This window comes from Oryzias latipes, chromosome 11, assembly GCF_053564925.1.
Source record: "Oryzias latipes strain Hd-rR chromosome 11, Olatipes_Hd-rR_3.1".
Taxonomy (NCBI): domain Eukaryota; kingdom Metazoa; phylum Chordata; class Actinopteri; order Beloniformes; family Adrianichthyidae; genus Oryzias; species Oryzias latipes.
Genome location: NC_136247.1, coordinates 5,869,119 through 5,888,508, shown reverse-complemented (window position 1 = coordinate 5,888,508; position 19,390 = coordinate 5,869,119). Strand labels below are relative to the sequence as shown.

Sequence of the window (19,390 nt, the reverse complement as noted above, 5' to 3'; positions counted from 1 at the left end):
GCATATCAGAGTGCATAAAGCTGTAGCGATAACAGATCTTTACATCTTTGAGGTGAAGCAAATAAGGAAGGTCTAACTGACATCCATTAATAAAACATGCACTGAAACTATTGACAAATCCACAACACATGCTCCAGAGGAAGAAAAAAAAAACCTCTGAATGTGAAGGGAATGCTTGGGAAGTGATCAATAGTGAAAGGAAGCCGTTCCTGGCAGCAGGAGAAAAAGGCATGCTCTCCATTTGCAGTTTCTGTTTGAGGCTGCAAGTTTGTTTTGTTTATTATTTTTCTAATTTGGCAAAATTGCGGAGTTAGAGTCGATAGTGAGCAACGGGGTGTGGGGTGATGTCTGCACAGCCTCAGACCACTTTGCCTCATGATCGATGAGGTAGCCATTAATCAGCAAAGCACATGTGCAGGCAGGACTCAAGACTTAAGCAGACTAACAAGAACCTCAATATCTCTGTCAGAACTCACTATGTTGTCAAAGTCCAACTCCGATCATCTTTTGATCTCATTTCAAAGCGTTTCCAGTGGTCTTTAACTTATGCTTATGTCGTTTTTATGGAAATCAGAAAACCTGTGTCGTTTTCTAGGACATAGTTTCTGCTGAGAAGCAGTAGTTTATTAGAAATTCGCCTTTGAGTTGTGGGCAGGGCCACTGGCACAAGCTACCCCACCCTTCCTTCCTCTTTTCAGTGCTGAGAGCTTTCCGTTTACACGCTCTCGTGCTAGCTTACAGCTCCTTACGTCCCCAACCTAACGTTAGCGGTGCAACAAAAATGGCGAGCAGTATTGGAGCCATCCAGCTGTACAATTTTGAGCCAGATTCCAGCTCAGATGGGGAAAACAAAGAGGTACATAGATCTAGTCGTCTACAAGTGGATGCATCAGAATGGAGCGGAGCAGGGAGCTTGTGTATTTTCTACATCACAACTACAAGCTTTTTTTTAAATTGCATTTGTTTGTCTGCTCCTGATTTCCAACAATTTGAATAAAGAAATACTGAGAAATGGAATTTTAAGCTTAATTTCTTTACATATGTCCTCCATCATCAGAGAAATTTCACAATAGTATGTTAAAAACACCAAAAAGACAATTTTTATTTATCTTTAGGATCATGTGGGGGAAAACAAATATCTAAATGTATACGTTTTATTTTTTAAGTTATACAATTTTGTAAGTCATACTACTTTTTTTTGTAAAGAAGTGAAATTGGCCCATGTTTACTTTTCGGGTGAAAGCGATGCTCCCAGGATCCGGGTGAAGACCCGTGCACAGAGATAATCTATCAAAGTGTTGACCGCGGCTGCTGGTCTCAGTATCTCTGTACACATTATTCTCTCGGAGCACGTAAATCAATACGACTTCTTTATGCATAGACTGCGTTTGGAGACATGATTACATCTATAGATCTGATGTACACTCAACAATGCAGCAGGTGTCTTCTACTTGAATCAACCAACCAATGACCAAAGATGCGTCCCTAAGGAGGATTTGTATAAAACAAGTGGCAGGTGACTTGGCACTTATATATTCAAAAAAAAGAAAAAAGGGTCTTAAAAAGGTGTTTGATATTGAAAATTTCTTGTAAAACTATTGAAAGTGTTAGTTTTGTTACTGGCACATTCAGACATTACACGTGATGCGATTTTACGTGTGAGAAGATTAGACGTATGAGGTATGTATGTAGGAGATGTGACAGACAGCACCTGCTGTAAGCCGATTAAACCCGACTTGGTAGGGCATATGTTGATATATGCACATAAATAATTTTTCACAATCTGCAGAAAGCTGCATTACAATGGCATGCTCTATGAAAAAATGTCCTTAGAGATCCACATCAATGCTGAAATACTCAATATGGACTTTTTCTTATTTATTTTGTACTTGCACTGTAACCCTGATGTATAACTCAGAAGCCCACTGGCTGGGCCAAATCCATTTCCTGGACTTCCCATGGAAAGCCCAAAGGCGACACGCAGGCAAGCCAAGCTAAACAGTTGTTGCTGCTTTTCATGATTTGATAGCTGTTTTTTTTTTTCTGTCAAAACTGGAAAACTGTAGAAGAAGCAGCTTAAAATCTGGATCTGCAAGTGCATGACAAAGCTCCCCTTTGTGTGGGAAAGCAGCCTTTTTTTTTAAACAGGTTTTTAAGGAGGGGCTCTTTTGGAGGTGTTTTCACATTAGGATAATCTAATGATCTAATGTTCTCGGTTTGTACAGGCGGATAACCCCAAAAAGTTTTGCACCACGGTTTGGTTTTGCTACATAACTAAGCAAATTGCCTTGAAATGTCACGCAGTTTCGGTAGCTGCTTATGTGGGGGAAGTATTGTCTAAAATTAGTTTTGGCAAGAAAAATAAAAAAAGGGAAGAAAACAGCTCGTCCCTCTAGATGTGTACCTACCATTTATGGATAATTCCCCTATAACTCAGAACTACAAAAATGACATGTTTCTACACTTTTTTGTCAGGGTCGTTTTTTCCCTACATAGAGTCCATGGTGCTCACATCCCTAAATTCTTTTTTTTTTTTTTTTACTTCCCATAAGCTCTGAGGCCACCCTAAAGACCCACTCCAATGAAAATTGTGTCTTAGGTGTTTTTTAAAATGTTCTTAAAGCATTTTTCTGATGATGGAGGACATATGTAAAGAAAATTAAGTTTAAAATTGCATTTCTGAGTATTTATTTATTCAAATCACTCTGAATAAGAGGCAGATGAAAAAAATTCATTTAAAAAAAGCTTGTAGTTGTGATGTAGAAAATACATTGGGCCGCCTACAAGCTCCCTGCTCCGCCCCATTCTGATGCATCCACTTGTAGATGACTAGATCCACATTTGTCTTTGTTTTCCTCGTCTGAGCTGGTGACTGGCCCAAAACTGTACGTCCGGATAGCTCCAATACTGCATGCCATATTTTTCTTGCACCGGTAATGTTAGGTTGGTGGTCTCAGGGACTGTAAGCGAGCAGGAGAGCTGGTAAACAGCTCTCAGAAAAGGGGAACGGGGGCCTGGCCACTTTTCTAAGTTGCAAATGAAAATATTAAAAATCTGCTTTCAAAAAATGTGTTTTTGGCTTTCAATTTTTTTTTTGCTTTCAAATATTTTTTTTTTGCTTTCAGAAAATATTTTTACGTTAGCAAACAAATGTTTTTACATTTGTTGTGTGTCATCTCACTTTTTTCCTATCTTTGATTTTGCTCACATAAATTTTTGCGTGACAAAGCTGCCATCAAAACTATTTAGAACTATGCAGAAACTATGTCCTAGATCAGTGTTTTTTTTAACCTTTTTTGAGCCATGGCACACTTTAACCTTGAATAAAATCCCGGGGCACACCAGCATCCAAAATTGTAAAAATATAAAAAATAAAAAAAAATAAAAAGGAGAAACTCATAGTCTGTATTGATCTACAGCCCCTCTGCAATCTCACATGCATTTTTGTGATAATTGTGACAGAAAAAGCTGGAAGCTGCAACAGTTTTTTCTAAAAGATGTAATAAAAGTTAAGTTAGAAGATTTAAAAACTGTTTGTGTGGTTTCAAGACGTTTAACAAAGAAAGGCTCATTGTGCGCTGAGATGCTGTCACTTTAACCCAATGCATCATGGGAGACGTAGTGCAAACAGCCGAACACAGACAGACTAACGTCTCTGAGTTTCATTGTTTTGTTCACTTGTTCCACGGTCTGACACCGGATTCTGTGGAAAGCTACACCGCTAAAGACGAGCTTTAGCTGGTATTTTTGGTAGAACTGAGAGACTTTAGGAGCAGAATTAGAACAAGGAAGTGAAGACTTGAACCACTTCTGATTGGTCAGACTGATGACGTGTGATTAAGCCTCCAAGAATGATTGGTGGAGACAGTCAAAGGGGCGGGACTTTTCCGAAAACAGCTGAAGCCGCGGCTAAATCGCTGTACCGTCATTCTTATCAAAATGTCTTTAATAGAATCAAATAAACACAAAGAAAAAAGTATTTTATGATCTTTTATATTCCTAACTACTCAGTGTTTTATCAGGGCCTGTTTGGATGAACAAAGAGCTGATATCCTGGAGATGGGAAATGTTTTTAGATCAGTTAATGAGGGCAATTTCCCATGGCACACCACACCGGTTGAAAAACACTGGACTAGAAAATGACCTAAAAGCCACATAATCAGAATGAAAAGACCACTTACAATGGATCAGACGATGATCGGAGTGAGTTTTTTAAAGGCGCGTTAACAAAGGGACATTCTCTTCTTCTTCGTCATTTGGCTGGAGTGTAAACTGGACTAAACTCTGGTGTGAAAAAAGGGTCTCAGTTCACTTGCGGTTCACTGGTGTGGTTTGGGGACAGTGTGAATACAGTTGGGCCACTCAGCCATTCGCAGTACAAGAGCAGACAAAAAAGAGACCAAGTGACGTAAAGCCCTGTGCATTTTGAGAAGAAAACAAAATCAAAAAAAAAAAACTGCATGATATTTCCAGGTGGTTTAAAAATTAAATTTGGGTTTTTTTCAGTCCTCTGTTTTTTCAATCAATTTAAATCTGACAGAGTTTAAAAAACTGCCTAAAATCTACACATGCATTCACAGCAGGGAATGAGTCGATAATCTGAGTGTTTGTTTGTATAAATCAGAGAGTCAGAGGACTTTGCTAGGTCTATATAATCCATCAACAAGCACAACAGTAATAGTTAGGGAGGGATGCACCGATATGAGGAAAGCTTGCGATTTGCGATATTAGGGATCAATATAGCGATGACGATATAACTTGCGATACATGAACAAATGGCAAAACAACCAAAAACATCATTTCTCTTTCACTGCAACAGTTTAATTTAAATAAGAGTTTACCCTCCTCTACATTGGAGGTCAACATCTAACATAAAAGAACTCAATCGGATTGGCCTACAACTAGAAGGCGTCCATCTGATTGGTCAAATGCATAAATGGATTTATTTGATGAGTGAAATACTTCAATCTGCCATAAGATTGTTTTAGCACATTTAAGGTAACCATTTATTGCAATTTTCGCCGTCTTTTGCGATATGCGTATTGTACAGCTTGATATTGCGATAATGATACATTTCCGATTTATTGTGCAGGCCTGGTAACAGTGGTCACCTGCTTTACATCAAGCTCACAAATACATGTTTAGTTAAAAAAAAACATCAGTGTCAACTCCTGATCGTATAGCACAGTTCCCAGCATTTACAGTTAACCTTTAGTCAGCTCTGGGATATCTATCTAGCAGAACGCAGGTACCGGTAATCTCACATGTTATCGTAACTGTGCCTGAGCGATGAGGTGACGAAGGGAAACTGTGGACATTTGTGGGCTACTACAGACACATACTCAGGCGTGTGCATGATTGGATCAGTGTCTGGTTCCAGTCTGCAAAGTCTGTCAGTAAGTAAGTTATTTAGAGAAATCTCTGCACTCTTCAGGGGATTAGGCAGAAACCACAAGTATTCCTCACTGCCAGGGATGTCAAAAAGGGAAAAATACATTAAATTATGAGTAAAAAAAAAGTTGTTCTGAAAATAGTAAGGAAGAATACAAGCTTTAAATGGTGTCTTATTGTAGATTTTAAAGTAGAAAAATCCCGTTTAACTGCAGATGAAAAGCAGAGCTGATGAATGCTGATAAGAAAACACATCTACCAAGCTTTGTTCTGGACGTCTAGTTTTTAGATCTGATTCACCACTTTCCATTTTTCAGCAGAGGACTTTATTTGTATGCTGCTGGCTCCCTCTCCTCCTTTTCGTCCTCTATCAATCTCTCTGTCCCTGAATCTTGACATTTACCCCTAATGGCTCCCAGTCCTCCCAGCATTTTTTCCCCGTGTCAAACTCTCAGCACCTCAGCATCACTATCGGTATTTCATCTATCAGTGTTTCCTGCTTTTCTCACTCCAGCGCTCTTTTTCCTCCTCTGCTCCCTCTGCTCTGCCATTGTTGACTAAAGAGGCTGCGATGGGAGCTTGGCAGATAATAACTGTGGTCGTGAGACACGTGTTTTTTTTCTTTGTTCGCCCCCTGGTCTCCTCCTCCTGCCAGCTGGGTGGATTTCTTCAGAGAGCATGAGGTTTAGTTAACCATTTCATTTTGTGACACAAAAAAAAAAAAAAAAAAAAAGGGAAAAATAAAAGCTCATGTTCCTCACCTCCCCATTTTGCAGCCCGGCACCTCCCAGCCCATTTGTAACCGCTGGCTGGTTGTCATTTTCGTCCAGAACCTTCTCTGGTACTGGTGGCGGCAACTCCTCCGGAGCTTCCAGAGCTGTATGGGATGGAGTGCCGGCATGATCGGAGCGCCTCTTGGCCTCCATGTCAGCGCTCTGGCGGCTCTTCTTTTTCAGGTCCACGGAGGCGTACTCCACCCCGTCACACAGCGGCCCTCGCTCAGGCGTGCCGGGGCTGACATGGCCGTTGAGAATAGGAGCGGGATGAGTGGGGGGTTCTTTGGGGCTCGGCTGAATGACGGTACCATTAGGAGGGCATGGCTGCACATGCGGGTCTTTCAGTTCTTTGACAGTCTCATATAGTGAGTCCTCGGTGGTGACGTCGCGTAAGCCCACTACCATCTCCTTTACCACCTGTATATAAAAAAAACATTGTCAGTGCTGCTGTCAGCTGTAAACTCAAGCAATATGGCAGATTCTTGTGTAAAAGTATCAAGTTTATTAGGTTCAATTAATAAAATGATCAATTAGTTAATTTTATTTACTCTTAAAGGCTCAAAGACTGAGTGGAAACAACGTCTGCTGCTGTAAGGCGGCTTTATATACCCACCTCGTAGGGGCTGTCCCCTGATGCTGGGGGTTGCTCCCCTATCAGGGCATTACTGGGAGGGATGCTGGGAAGCTCTCGATCCTGATGACACTTGGAGGACCTGAGCTCTGATTGGCTGGAGAGCATCTCTTCAGACAACTGGGGACTTGTGTCCTGTGTCTCTGTGAGAACTGGGAAGTTGGGGGGAAAAAAAGTAATGGATGACAAAACTACAATGGAGTATTAGGGACACTGTGAAAGAAAAAAAAACAATAAATGGATAGGCAAGAATAAATTGTACAATTATGAGAAAAAAGTAAAAAATTTACAAAGAATAAACTTGTGAAAATATGAGAAAAAAGTTGTCATTTCATGACGTCAACCTAGAGCCGGCCTGGCAGCGTGTCTGCGTTTCGACCACGGAAACAAGCAACACCTGGAATTTTGAAGGATGGATGTGCATATAAAATCAAGGCGTTTAGTCTATCATTGCTAACTCTGCGGAGAAAGTGAGTGTGTGCGTCAGCCTGGGGGCGGTGCGGCAGCGCAGACTATTCTTGCAAGAGTTTGGATGTGAGATTTGGGAGAATTGGGAGAGGCTGCTGCTCAGAGTGCAGGTTTTTAATGGAATACTCAGAAATTGGGTTGTTTTGAGGAAATAACATTATAATACACCTAAAAGCTCAAAAAGTTAATTTTGCATTTCCCTTTCATGGAAACAAAAGGAGATGAAAAACAAGTTGTTCTCCGTTTCAGGTTTAAACAGGAAGTAAACAGAGTGGATTGGGTGGACTTACTTGTACCGCTGGTGAGAGGACCGTTGTGCGAGGTGCTGACTGCCCCGTCAGTCTGAGGGCTGTCTGCTGATTGGCTGGCCGTCTCTCTCTCCGACAGCTGAACAACAAAGGAGGGGTGTTTGTCACTGCAGGTCTCACAGAGAGCTCACTTCAGCTTTGGACTGAAATCAATCTACACCTGTCCTCTGTTTACATCAGGTCACTTTCACACCTCACTGAAACCCAAATGCCACTGCAGCCCAATGCATTCTGCACAATATTGCAATTCATTTAAGGTGAGACTTCTATGCTTTCCAACACTTTATCTTGCTCGTACCCCCCATCAGACATCTTTAACAAATAAAAGTCGAAAAGAGGCCTCTGTTGGGGACATTTATCTAATCTTTCACTGGTAAAATAATGAAATCACATCCCAGTCCTGTATTGCAGGAGACATTGTCACAACCTCACAACCCCCCCCCCCCCCCCCAAATTTCCCGCACTTAGAAGGTTAAAGAAAAAAACGATTTGTTGTTTTTCATTTGAGTCTGTGAATATGAGGCTCCACATCCCCACCTAGTGGTGAAACGCTGCCATTAATGTTAGTTTCAATGATGTAATGTTTAACTATTTTATGACCTCTGCGTTTTGTGAGTCTTAACGTCTCATATTCTTGGAAAATAATTGATGAACAAAAATGTGGGGAGATCTGTATTTTTCTCTTACACTTCACTCTTTTCAGCTAACTAGAAGCTGATTCATTCAGAATGAGGTAGTTGCACATGATCTCAATCTGAGGTCACATTTTGTAAGATTCGGTTTGTAGGCTGAGCTACAAACTAACTTGGTTCGGTTTATTAAAAAAATGTAAAACAAAAAACAAAAAACCTCTGATAGGCAGAGAAAAGACAGCCAGACAGATTGCAGGTGAAACAGGAAGAGCTCATCTTCTCATGCGCGAAGACAGAGCCCCCATTTACCCCGTCAGGCTGCGATATGGTCCGTCATCCAAATGGGACTCTCTTATAACAATGTGACAAGCTGGAAAATTACTATGATGCACAAGGGTAGAGAGGACATCAATCAAATGTGAAACAGGTTGTCTTTGGGGTTCAAGTGCAAGACAGACTCACGATGCCCCCGAGGGAGTGACACAAAAGACTCAATGTTGCACACTTTGCTAAAGGAGAGATTGGCAGTAATAGTGTGTTATTAAAAATCCATCATCAAATGCAAAATGAATAAATACTCTCATTATTCCAGTTAAATGTATAAAAAGTCCACTGGCAGACAGAGGCAGTGAACAGCTGCTGCTTTTTAAAAAACAGAAGGCATCATCAGCGTTTTCATCAACAGCTGGATATTTCCACAGGAATCAAAGCTACACTCATTTGTTATAGAGGTCATAATTGAACTATTCAGGGTTGAATGTAGCTTAATGTTTATTGGAAACAGAGACTGTTGCAACTAGAAATCACTTTAGAGATCAAAGGTTTGCATCACATTACAACTTACAAGTACCGGTAGTTCTTTTGAAACTTTTTTCTTTTGAAAAAAAAAGGATATTTTAAACAAAATATACTTTTTTTTCAGTTAGTGAATTTAAGGACTTTTAAGAATATGTCATCGTAAATATGCTTTCAGCACTTTAACTACAAAAAAACCCAAAAAACAAACAGGCATGTCCGGACAAACAGGTGTAGCGGTAGAGATAACTCAGCTCGTTGCATTCATTTAACCTCATTAACCCTTGTGCTATCCTAGGCACTTTATCATTGGGAGTTGGGTCATCTAGACCCACTAGACGGTGCTCTGAACCTTCATTCTTCAATGATTTGTGATCTTCACTGGTGTCCATGGATTACATGAAATCTTTCCACCTTTATCCACCTTTGTCATGGTAGGGAGAACACGTCAGTGGAAGGGTGGGGTCATCTAAGATGGCTTAAGGGTTAACATGAACAATTTGGGACTTTTAAAAAGTTATAAAACCCCTTCATGCCTGAATTCATTTCAAACTCTATAAAAAATATTCTTCAGTGTTTTTTCCACTCAAAATGATGCTACATTAGGTGGAGCCCTCGATTAAATGATACGTTCCATATTAGTGACATACGGGTTAGGTCTAAGTACTGTAAATATATTTTTAGGAATTATTTTAATATTTTATTAGTAATTCTAATATTCAAAGGAATTTCAATGATTTCATATAAATACTAGTTTTTATATCAACGGGAATATTGATGTCAGGTTAGTGAAATTCACCTCAAGCTAAAAAAAAAGATCCTTTTTATTGAAGGGGACGGAAACATTAAACTCATTTGGGTAACAAAGTGGGGTATTAAATTAGCCTGAACACGGCAAAAACACAACATCTCATCAAATATTTTTGCCTAGTTTCAAGTTTAAATATCTTATAAAACTTGATATGAGACAAAACTAACTTATGATCAACTTTTCAGTAAGATGTTTAAAGACAATTATCTCAAAGAGTCATTTATTCTCAAAATCCCATCACAAACCTACAATCTGAGGGAAGCAACATCTTTTATGTTTTTGTGAAATATTGACAGAATTATAATTCACCAAGTCGTGAAGGCTATTTTGCTGCCAGCAATGCCATTAGTTGGGAATTAATCTAAGAAAATCATGCAATTAAATTTTTCATGAGGTGCCCAGCACTAGTTTCTATTGTATGCTGGGGGTTTGGTTTTTTATTGTTTGTTGTGGGGCCTTTTGGGGGCTGTTGTTAATTTCCAGTTTAGGTTATTTGACACCTACTTGCATGACTTGACGTGTGGCTTGCAGGATATGAGCTAATAGCTCGCTTTCCTTGAATCATTCAATGACAAATGTGGATAACTTAACTTCTTCATTGAGATAGAAAAGTTAAGATTTGTACCTGACTTCTAATTGTGTAACTTCCTCTGCTTAACTATTGACAATGTACCTCCAAAAATATTTGAATGCCAGTTTAAAGTTTAAACACAACAGGTATTTTTTTTTTAGATTTCTTACTTACTCCATTCATGAGGTTCTCGTGGTCCCCTAATACGTGGGTATTTGCTGCTGTTTTCTGCCTGAAAGGAGGAAAAATGACAGAGATAAGTAGAAACAATGCAAGAAATACCACAAAAAAAACAGGTGGATTATGGGAAAACCTCACAACAAGGCATGCAAAAGTACAAAACCCTTTTAAAGTTTCATTTACATCTTTCATGTAAAATTGTTTATAAACCAGTACATGCTCCTACGTTTATGTACAATGTTTATGCTGAACAAAATAGTTCTTTTGTTTTTTAATTCATTCAACAAATCAACTTCTTGAAAGTACGTGCTAGCTTAATTATAATTGTCAGCCTCATCTCTGCTGCATTAATGGTGGAACGGTTACTACAACCGCCTCCAACACTAAGGATTTTTCTGTGACTGGCAGGCATCAGGCTCGTCTGACAGGACGGCGCTCTCACCCCTGGCAGCTCGCACAGAGAAGCAGCAGCAGAGAGCCCAGCAGCACCGCGGTGAGGACGCTGAGGGCGACAACCAGGAGCAGATGTTCGTTCGCCGGCACTACAGCCGCGCCGGCGTCAGCTGCCGCCCGCGAGCCCACGACACCCGCCTCCGGGCCCCACCACACGCCGCTCAGCGCCGGAGCCATGGCACATCACACTGTGGGGGGAGAAGGCATCGGACAGGTACCAGCTGGGGGGGACACAGAAAGAAAACAAAGCAGGGTCAATTAAAACATTCGGAAAACTGACTGACAAGCTCATGTTTCTGCAGAAAACCATGTGGTCTGATTATCGCAGAAAAAGGAATTTATAAAAGAAGACAAATAAATAGAAAACTGATCATATTTAGGAAGTTTTAAGTCACTGAGAACAAAGAGAGCACAGAAAGAAAATAAGAAAATAGTATTGGAGCATTTTTTATAATAATTCTTTTAGTATGATTTTCAATCCAAATTCAACCTGTTTAAAAAAAGGGTTTTATGGGTTTGAAATTTATGGTTCAAAACAAAAATATAACAAGAAATACATAAATATAACACTCAATGGAAAAAATGTTTGTAAAATTGTATACATCTTTCTACACATAAGCTTTTTTAGATATTTTCACGTAGTTCTGACTTTGTGTATCTTTAAGATTTTAAATATGGCAAATTTGAGATATATTTATCTGTGAAGGTTTCACTAAATTTGGTTTTGGACTTTAAATTGTCCGTTATAAAAGCTTTTTAAAAGCTTTTGTTTTCACAAATAAATCGAACTTATTAAGAGCAAAGCATTGACCCAGTCTGGCCAGCAGGTGGCAGAAGAGAGCAGAGAGAGACTGCAGTGCAGAGGCTTTGCTGCAGTGTCCCTCACTCTCCAGCCTCCACAGCTGGAAACTGAGCTCCGGGTACAGCATCAGAACCCGCGTCACGTCTCTGTCTGACAGCGAAAGTTGAGTTTCAGCGAACTGATACAACTCTGGATTTTATCACCGGAGATTTATGGAGGCTGTGCAGAGACGCAGGTGTGGGGCTGTGAGGGAGGCAGAGGCAGGAGATGTGTGAGGCGGTACGAAGCCTCATGAACTGTCCCAAAAACAAACGACATGATGAGAGTTCAGATGGAAGGGGGTGAGAAACGCGAGCGTGCTCTGCATCTGCATGTGTGCGCAGTTACCAGTGCTGCAGAGAGGACAAAACTGCAAGCAGACAGAACAGTTTCTGTTCCTGTTTTTCCTTCATACTATTAACAGAAAGGACATCACAGAGGACAAATAAAGCGGCTCCATCTTGTCTGTTTTCTGGTGCTGTGAGCATGTGCCAGACTCCAGTCTGGTGGGACGTTTGCACAGAGTTTGTCTAATCTCTGGTGACTACACAAACGTATGTGGTATAAATACTGTATGTAGTGTGGGAGCTGTCCCATGTTAACGTGTGCAGGAACTGTGGAAAAGATCGTGTTCCAGCCTTAACGAATTCATGCAGTGAGTCTTATTTAGCTTCAAAGTCTACATAAAAAAAACTTTTTCTCTAAAGGACTAATGAAAACGTCTCTGTTGAAAAACCATGTGTGCAGCTCATGCAGCTATCAGTACAAGTGGGTGCTGAGAGGGAAACAGACTTACTGTACCTTGACACCTTGGATGATGTGTCCGGTCTTGGCCTTGGCTGGAAGAGAGCAGATAAAAGTATAAGTAAGTATAAGATTAATAGTGATTTTAATAGCAACTGTTGACGCAAAAGTGGCTGTGTTGCATCCTCTCTACACTTTTTCCCTCAGAAAGAAAAGCTTTGTGTGACCCTTTTATTCAAAGGAACCCGGACAGATTGATTGGTTCGTCTGTGCAGCAGAGGGGCCTATAGGTTCATGACTGTATCAGATCCCACAGGCTGCCTGAGACAGACACGTCTCCGGGTTCTGAGCTGCAATTCACACTGCAGAGAGGAGTTTTCCGGGAGGGAAATGGGAGGTTTTTAATGTGACAGCGTTCCCTGACTCCCTGAAGGCTCCAGTCCAGGTGTCACTCTACGACACTGTGCGCCAGCTCAAATGTAATCCAGAATAATTACCAACTGCCACTGTGCTGCGTCACCATGGCAACTTTTCTTTCTACCCATCAGTGCTATTTATGGCGCTAAGTCTAAAAAGTAAAAAATATTTTTTGGCGTCTGTGATGGCAGCATACAGTGCCACACCCACAAACAAAATGGCGGTAACCTCCCCCCAGCATTGCACACTTTATTTTTAATTTTATTATTTCAGATTCTTTATTCTTAAATAAAGGCACACATTTCTTTGAGTTAAAATATACATTTATTATCTATTTTCAATAATTTCTAGCACATGTACATTTGTTTAGTTTACTTATTTTGGTTTGTTTAATGTCACCGGTTTTTTGAGTTGCCAGTGCGGAGGGTGCTACTGGTCTCTACGGGTGTGGCTGAGGTTCTGCTCCTGGAGCTGTGCTGTGAGGACTGGCAAAGGAGGAGCTCAAGCCTTCACAGCATTTAAATACTCCAGTCAGGCAATTGGGCAGGCGCCATCTACAGGAACCTCCAGGGGAGAAACCAATGGACTTATTTAATGTTTATTTGCTTTGCTTCTGTGGGTCATTATTCATTTTGTTCCACTTTTGATGATTTTCTCTTCCACTAAGAGACCAAGTTTTGTGTTTAGTCTTGTCTTTATAGTCTTTGTTAAATGTTTGTGTAGTCATGTTAGTCCCCCCCCCCCATGTTTCTCAAGTGGTCTGATCAGCCACTATATATGATCCCCTGTTGTGTCTTTGGTTAGGTCAGTTTGTTTCTGTTACTTGGTCTGTTCAGTTGGTTAAGTTAAAGTTATTTCCTGAGTTAATTATGTTTCTGTTGACCTCTTTTAAGGGCCCAGTTTGTTCATCTTTTTACATTTTTGAGAAAATTAAAACTTTTCATTTTTGATAAACTTCTGTTGTCCTCATTGGCCGCTCGACCCCTCACAGCGTCTTTATGATTCCAGGATTGCAAATGCTGTTTGTCATGGTCAACTCTACTACTACCTTTTTTTTTTTTCTTACGGTAATAGTAATTCATCTGGGAGGATCTATTTTAGCTTTGTTTGCTGTTTCTAAGCAAAAGAAAGATTTTTTGTTTTCATTAAAACAAAAAGATGCAGCAGAATCATCTAATGTGTGTGTATATATATATATATATATATTTTTGCTTTCCATCATTAATATTTGTTCTTTTAGTTTTTAGAGAGGGACAGAGGCCCAACTTTATATCATTGTTCTTAGTTTGCATTTTACCCTATTATGTTGACAGGCTAGTAAATTGTATAAATATATATAATATAAAACATATCAAAGTCCACATTTTCCTTTCTAAGGTATTTATGCTGATTTGGGCTTGAAAATGTGTTTTTTTAATTCTTTTTTTTGTCACTCTCCCGGGGAATTGCTACAACTTCAGATGACCACAAGATGTCCCCATTCTTTGAAGAAATGAAGCTTTGAATCTCTTTGAACCTTTGGGACAAAACCTCAACAACAGAAAGATTCATTTGCCAATCTCTGGTTTCTTTTCTCCACATTTTCTATTTTATTTTATAACAACGTGATCAGATTTTTGTCGTCTTCAATAGCTGTTTTTCCAACATTATGAGAAATTCATAATAGAATACAAACTTCAAGTTTTAGGAACGTTAACTCAATTGTCTTTCTTTTTTCCTACGGCTCCACATTCTATAATCACACTAAGCCCTGAATATAAATAGGGCTGCCTTAAATGTTTTTAGGTTAATCGGAAATCCAAGGATGGACAAAGTACATTTATGCAGAATGTAAAAATAAACATTGAAACAAAACTATGTAACTATCTGAGCCTCTTTCAGTTTGTTTTATTTTATATTTAGACATCCTATTAGGAGTTGCAAAATGCAAAAATATATTAAATTTCAGGGTCAGTAGATAGGAACCAAGAATCAGCAGAATGCTCAGAGGTGCACATCTGCTAAAACCTTTTTGTTAATACTGCATGCCATAAAGAAAAAAGAAAAAAAAGAAACAGCAACTGTGACTAATCCTGAAGTTTTGACGGGTGAGGTGGATTCCTGTCAGCACCTGTTGTGCTGTATACATCCCCTCTGAGCAGGTAATGAGGATGTCTGTCAGTGTTTGACATATCAACAAAGAGATATTCTAACAAAAGGAGTGATTAGAGTGAGACGGAGGCTGCTAGTTACACTTTTGACTAATGTGAATTGCTCAACATTAAAGAAAGGTGTTTTTTTATAGATGTTACATGAGAACTCCATGTTTTGGCCAAAAATTGAAATTCCTTCCTGTGTGGTAAGTTCCTGAACTCAAGAGTTATTAGCTACAACAAATTATTTTGGTCGGCTGTTTCCATGGTTGTCAATAAAGTTTTGGTTATGAAAGACATTGAACCTAGAGTTTGTATGTATATTCTCCTAAAGTGACTTTTATGTTCGAATCATAAATGAAAAAAACAAACATTGTTTTGCTTGTTTAAATGTGCTTTATCCAAATGTTAGGACAATGAATGTACTACTACCATAAGACAACAAGCAGGATTTCCTTTTATAATAAAATGTTAGGTTTTGATCTAACTTGGAATTGAATTTTCATGCCTACCCACCCCCCAAAAAAACAACTCCTGCAAAAAGTTAATATCTAAAAAGTGTTACATCTTTTAAAAGCATCCACAATTTTTTATTAACACCAGTAGTTATTCTTACATGTCCGTGCGGAATTTAAAAGATCATTTTAATCCCTTTTATAATAAAAAAAAAAACGTTTTAGATATTTAACGCAGCAACTAGAAGCATCTTATTCCCTGAGAAAAGCTGTTCACATGCCAATGCTTTTATGTACAAGATTCCAAGCCAAGGACGCCGCCTTTGTCTAAACTGTGTTGAGTTTGATGAAAAAAAAAAACAGACGGACGCCTTGAAAACCAGTCATTCACATCGAGGCAAGGCTGTTTGCAGTCCAACGCCAAGGAGAATACCCAACTGGAAAAATTACTTGACATAAATGTTTGGAAAATAAAAGGCAAAAGGCAAAATTGTTCTTTCACCAAGCAAACACACAAAGAACCCCAAATCCCAAATCCTTTTCTCCATCAGAACACATCCAACAACAAATTTGAAAAAATCTGAATTTGTGAGAAAACTTTTTGCCCAACCCTGCATTAGTTCCTACTTGTGAGACGACTAAAATTTTGTGGTTCAAATGTCCTACGGTACAGAAGGTGCAGAAATCTCAGAGGAGAATGATGCTCCCTTTTGTCGTGCTACACACACACACACATACAAAAACAACAAACAACAGCTTTAGAGCAAGCATGCTATGGCCTAAAAAACAAGAACGTTTACAGACGACACATAAATGCTCCTAAAAGACCTACCAAGGACAACTACTAAGCAGCTAAATAGGTGACTAAAGATCAGTGAACAAACATAAAAGATGCAAATGCTCTTTTTTTCCATGATCATAATGTCAATATGTGCAGAGACATTTGAATAGGTGCCTCAAATATACAGTAACTACAAAACAGACTTGTTTTTAAAAAGCCAGACAATGCCTATTGAAAAAAAAACAATTTACTGTTGTAAAAACTGTGCTAAAATTAATATTTTTGATTACATTTCATGTGTATTAAATTACACTTATTTGATTACATTAACAGCAGGCTTAGTATGGGGTATAAGCCAAAAGAAAAGTCTCCTGTTATTGTTGGTTTTTAGCAAACAAAAAAATATATATTTTTAGGAATTTTTAGTTTTTTGTTGTTGTAATACACAAATCAAGCTGTAGAATGTTAAAATGATTTGATATTCTTCCTGCCAGAGAGAGGGAGACGCATCTTGAAAACCACGATGAAGCTACAGCAATCTAAAACCTCACAAAGAGGCTTTCTTTCAACAGATGGTTGAAAAACTCGACTTTCAAACTTCTTCTGACAGGGAGGGGTTTTGAATCAGAACTGAAGGAAATAAAAAAACACAATAGAAAATCCTCTCTTTCTGAAATGTGATTCTCTGCTCTAACAGAGATGAACCACCACAGACAGAAGTGTTCAGACGTGAGAAGCCCAGCGAAGAGTAGACGTTCCTCTTTTCTGTTCCTGGCAGCACAGAGGTGAGCACTTTAGGAAGACTTTTTTTTAAATCATCCGAAATTCTTGATTCATCAGAGAAAACCGGTTTGTTTCATACTTTGTTCTAAATACATTTGCTTCTTTTTCCTTATATCGCAAACTCTTTCTGACAAAGGGTTATTCTTAAATTGGTAATAATGTTAAAACTAATGTTGTATGATTTTCCAAACAGAAAAAATCCAAAAGGTTTTTAGTACTAAGCCAGATATTATCAACACCAGTACCTGCAGCCGTGGCTCCGTCTATGAATGTGAGGAACGGAATTTTTCAAATATTGTCAAAAGCTGGTGAGCTACACCATTCCAGTCTAGACAATGATCACAACTTAAAGCCCTTTTATACGATATCATTATTATTTATATCCTGCTGGATAAATCCACTGGAAAAAAAAAGGTTAATATTTCAATGCAAGCTGTAAAACATAAAAAGTACATAAAAAGTACAATGAAATGAAGACTGTGCCGCATTATGTAACTTTTTCAGTATATAGTGTATAGCAGTGGTCTCCAACCTTTTTAACGCCAAGGACGTCACACAAAGTTTTCACGGACCGGTCTTTAAGTTGTGGGAGGATGATTATTGTAGCAACGGTACAATAAAAGAGGAACATAGACGTGCCAAGATAAGACCTGAGCTTTTATTTTGGCACGCACTACATTGTACATCGCACAGGTGTCATCATCCTCTCCCCTTCCCACACTCATGGTACAAAAAAGAAGTGCTCTCTATTAAATGTAGCTTTCCTTTGGAAATTGAAGGCTCCTCTTCTGCCTCCTGCCTGGGCCTTTTCCCCTTGGCAAAGAAACTTTCCAAAGACGTTTGTTTTTTATTCATTTTGCTAGCTCCTGAGTTTTATTTTAGCGATAACCTATCACGTGACCGAGAAGAGCGCCTTGTTCTGCGTCAAGAGAGACATAGACGGATGTAACAGAGAATCTGGACATTTTTCAAAATAAAACATCTTTCAGACTCCGAAATAAATAAAACGGAAATAATGTATGTTATTTTTCTTTCTGTGCAGCCCGGTACCAGATGACCCACGGACCGGTAACGGGGGTTGGAGACTGCTGGTGTATAGCATTGGTGCTTAACAAGGGTCTGGGAACCTCTTCAGGTGGCCTGATGAGACACCATTAAAAAAACAAAGTCTTTCAAAGTTGTGTATCATAAGTGGTATCACACCAATCCACTGTTCATAAAGTCAAAATCACTCACATTTACAGACTTGCAATACTTGCTGGTTAAAGGTGAATTGCCTGAAAAAAGGAGAGGTTAAATTCCATCTCAGCCCCCGACATTTATGAAACATTTCTTTTTTTTAAAATTTATTTGGTTTTCTCTTTAGGATTTGTTCAAAAAAAACATAATCTATGCAATCTACAGAAAGGAAAAATGGGTTCCAGCTTAAACAACTAAATGCGTCATCCCTTGATTCCTTTCCTCACGTCAGCCTTCATCTTTCATATCTGAACCTTCTGCTTTCAAATCTCACAGGAACAACAAAAACACAAATCCAGGAAACAGGAGCCTTTCACCATGAAGCCAAAAGAGTCACTTTCTGAGCCTTCTATCAACTTGTATTTGTGAATTACTGTTTTTTTTTCTACTGCCGATGGACAATTGGTATGAAATAACACATGACACGGACCAGAGGGCCATTTGGATGGTAGGGATGGGAGCTGGGGGAGGGGAGGTGAAAGATAGAGGAACCAAAGCCAAGATAGGAAGAGATGGCAGATAATGAGGACGAGAGAGGAGGTGATGAAGACACACAGAAGCTAAGACACGCACAAACAAATCAAGAGGACAAAGAACACATTTGTTGAAGACGGAGATGAAGGGGGAAAGTAGAAGTGTGTTCTTTCTGCCACAAATTACAGAGCAGTCATGTTGAAATAAACATCCATCCCAGGGGAGGGATGATCAAATAAATCCACCTCGTGTGCTGTGCTTCCTCAGGGAACCTGTCCTGAGTGAGACCAGGCGCATGCATGTGTGTGTGTGTCTGCACGGCAAACATGCAAATGCTTCCACACGTGTTGAATTCCAGGGCGAGTGAAGGCGGCACATCCAGACAGAACCTCATTGTACTGGCGGGCCAAACAAACAGGCGTGCATCTGTGCACAGCAGAAACAGGTGCTTCTCATCGAGGGACATCTGAGGGTTGCCACGGTAACACTGGCCAGCCCACGGGTTAAT

General features: G+C 39.4%; 1 protein-coding gene across 3 annotated transcripts in view; it reads right to left on the bottom strand.

The window, feature by feature from the left end:
- pag1 (phosphoprotein membrane anchor with glycosphingolipid microdomains 1) overlaps positions 1-19,390 on the bottom strand; it is a 51,647-nt gene that overhangs the window by 2,877 nt on the left and 29,380 nt on the right. For all 3 annotated transcript variants that reach the window (XM_023960178.2, XM_078954584.1, XM_078954583.1), the window contains 6 exons: positions 12,659-12,696; positions 11,006-11,237; positions 10,558-10,615; positions 7,557-7,653; positions 6,781-6,950; positions 6,153-6,584 (listed from right to left, as the gene is read on the bottom strand). In XM_023960178.2, coding sequence (XP_023815946.1) covers positions 6,153-6,584; positions 6,781-6,950; positions 7,557-7,653; positions 10,558-10,615; positions 11,006-11,193 — 945 coding nt within the window. In that variant the 5' untranslated portion in view covers positions 11,194-11,237; positions 12,659-12,696. The remainder of the gene's footprint in view (positions 1-6,152; positions 6,585-6,780; positions 6,951-7,556; positions 7,654-10,557; positions 10,616-11,005; positions 11,238-12,658; positions 12,697-19,390) is intronic.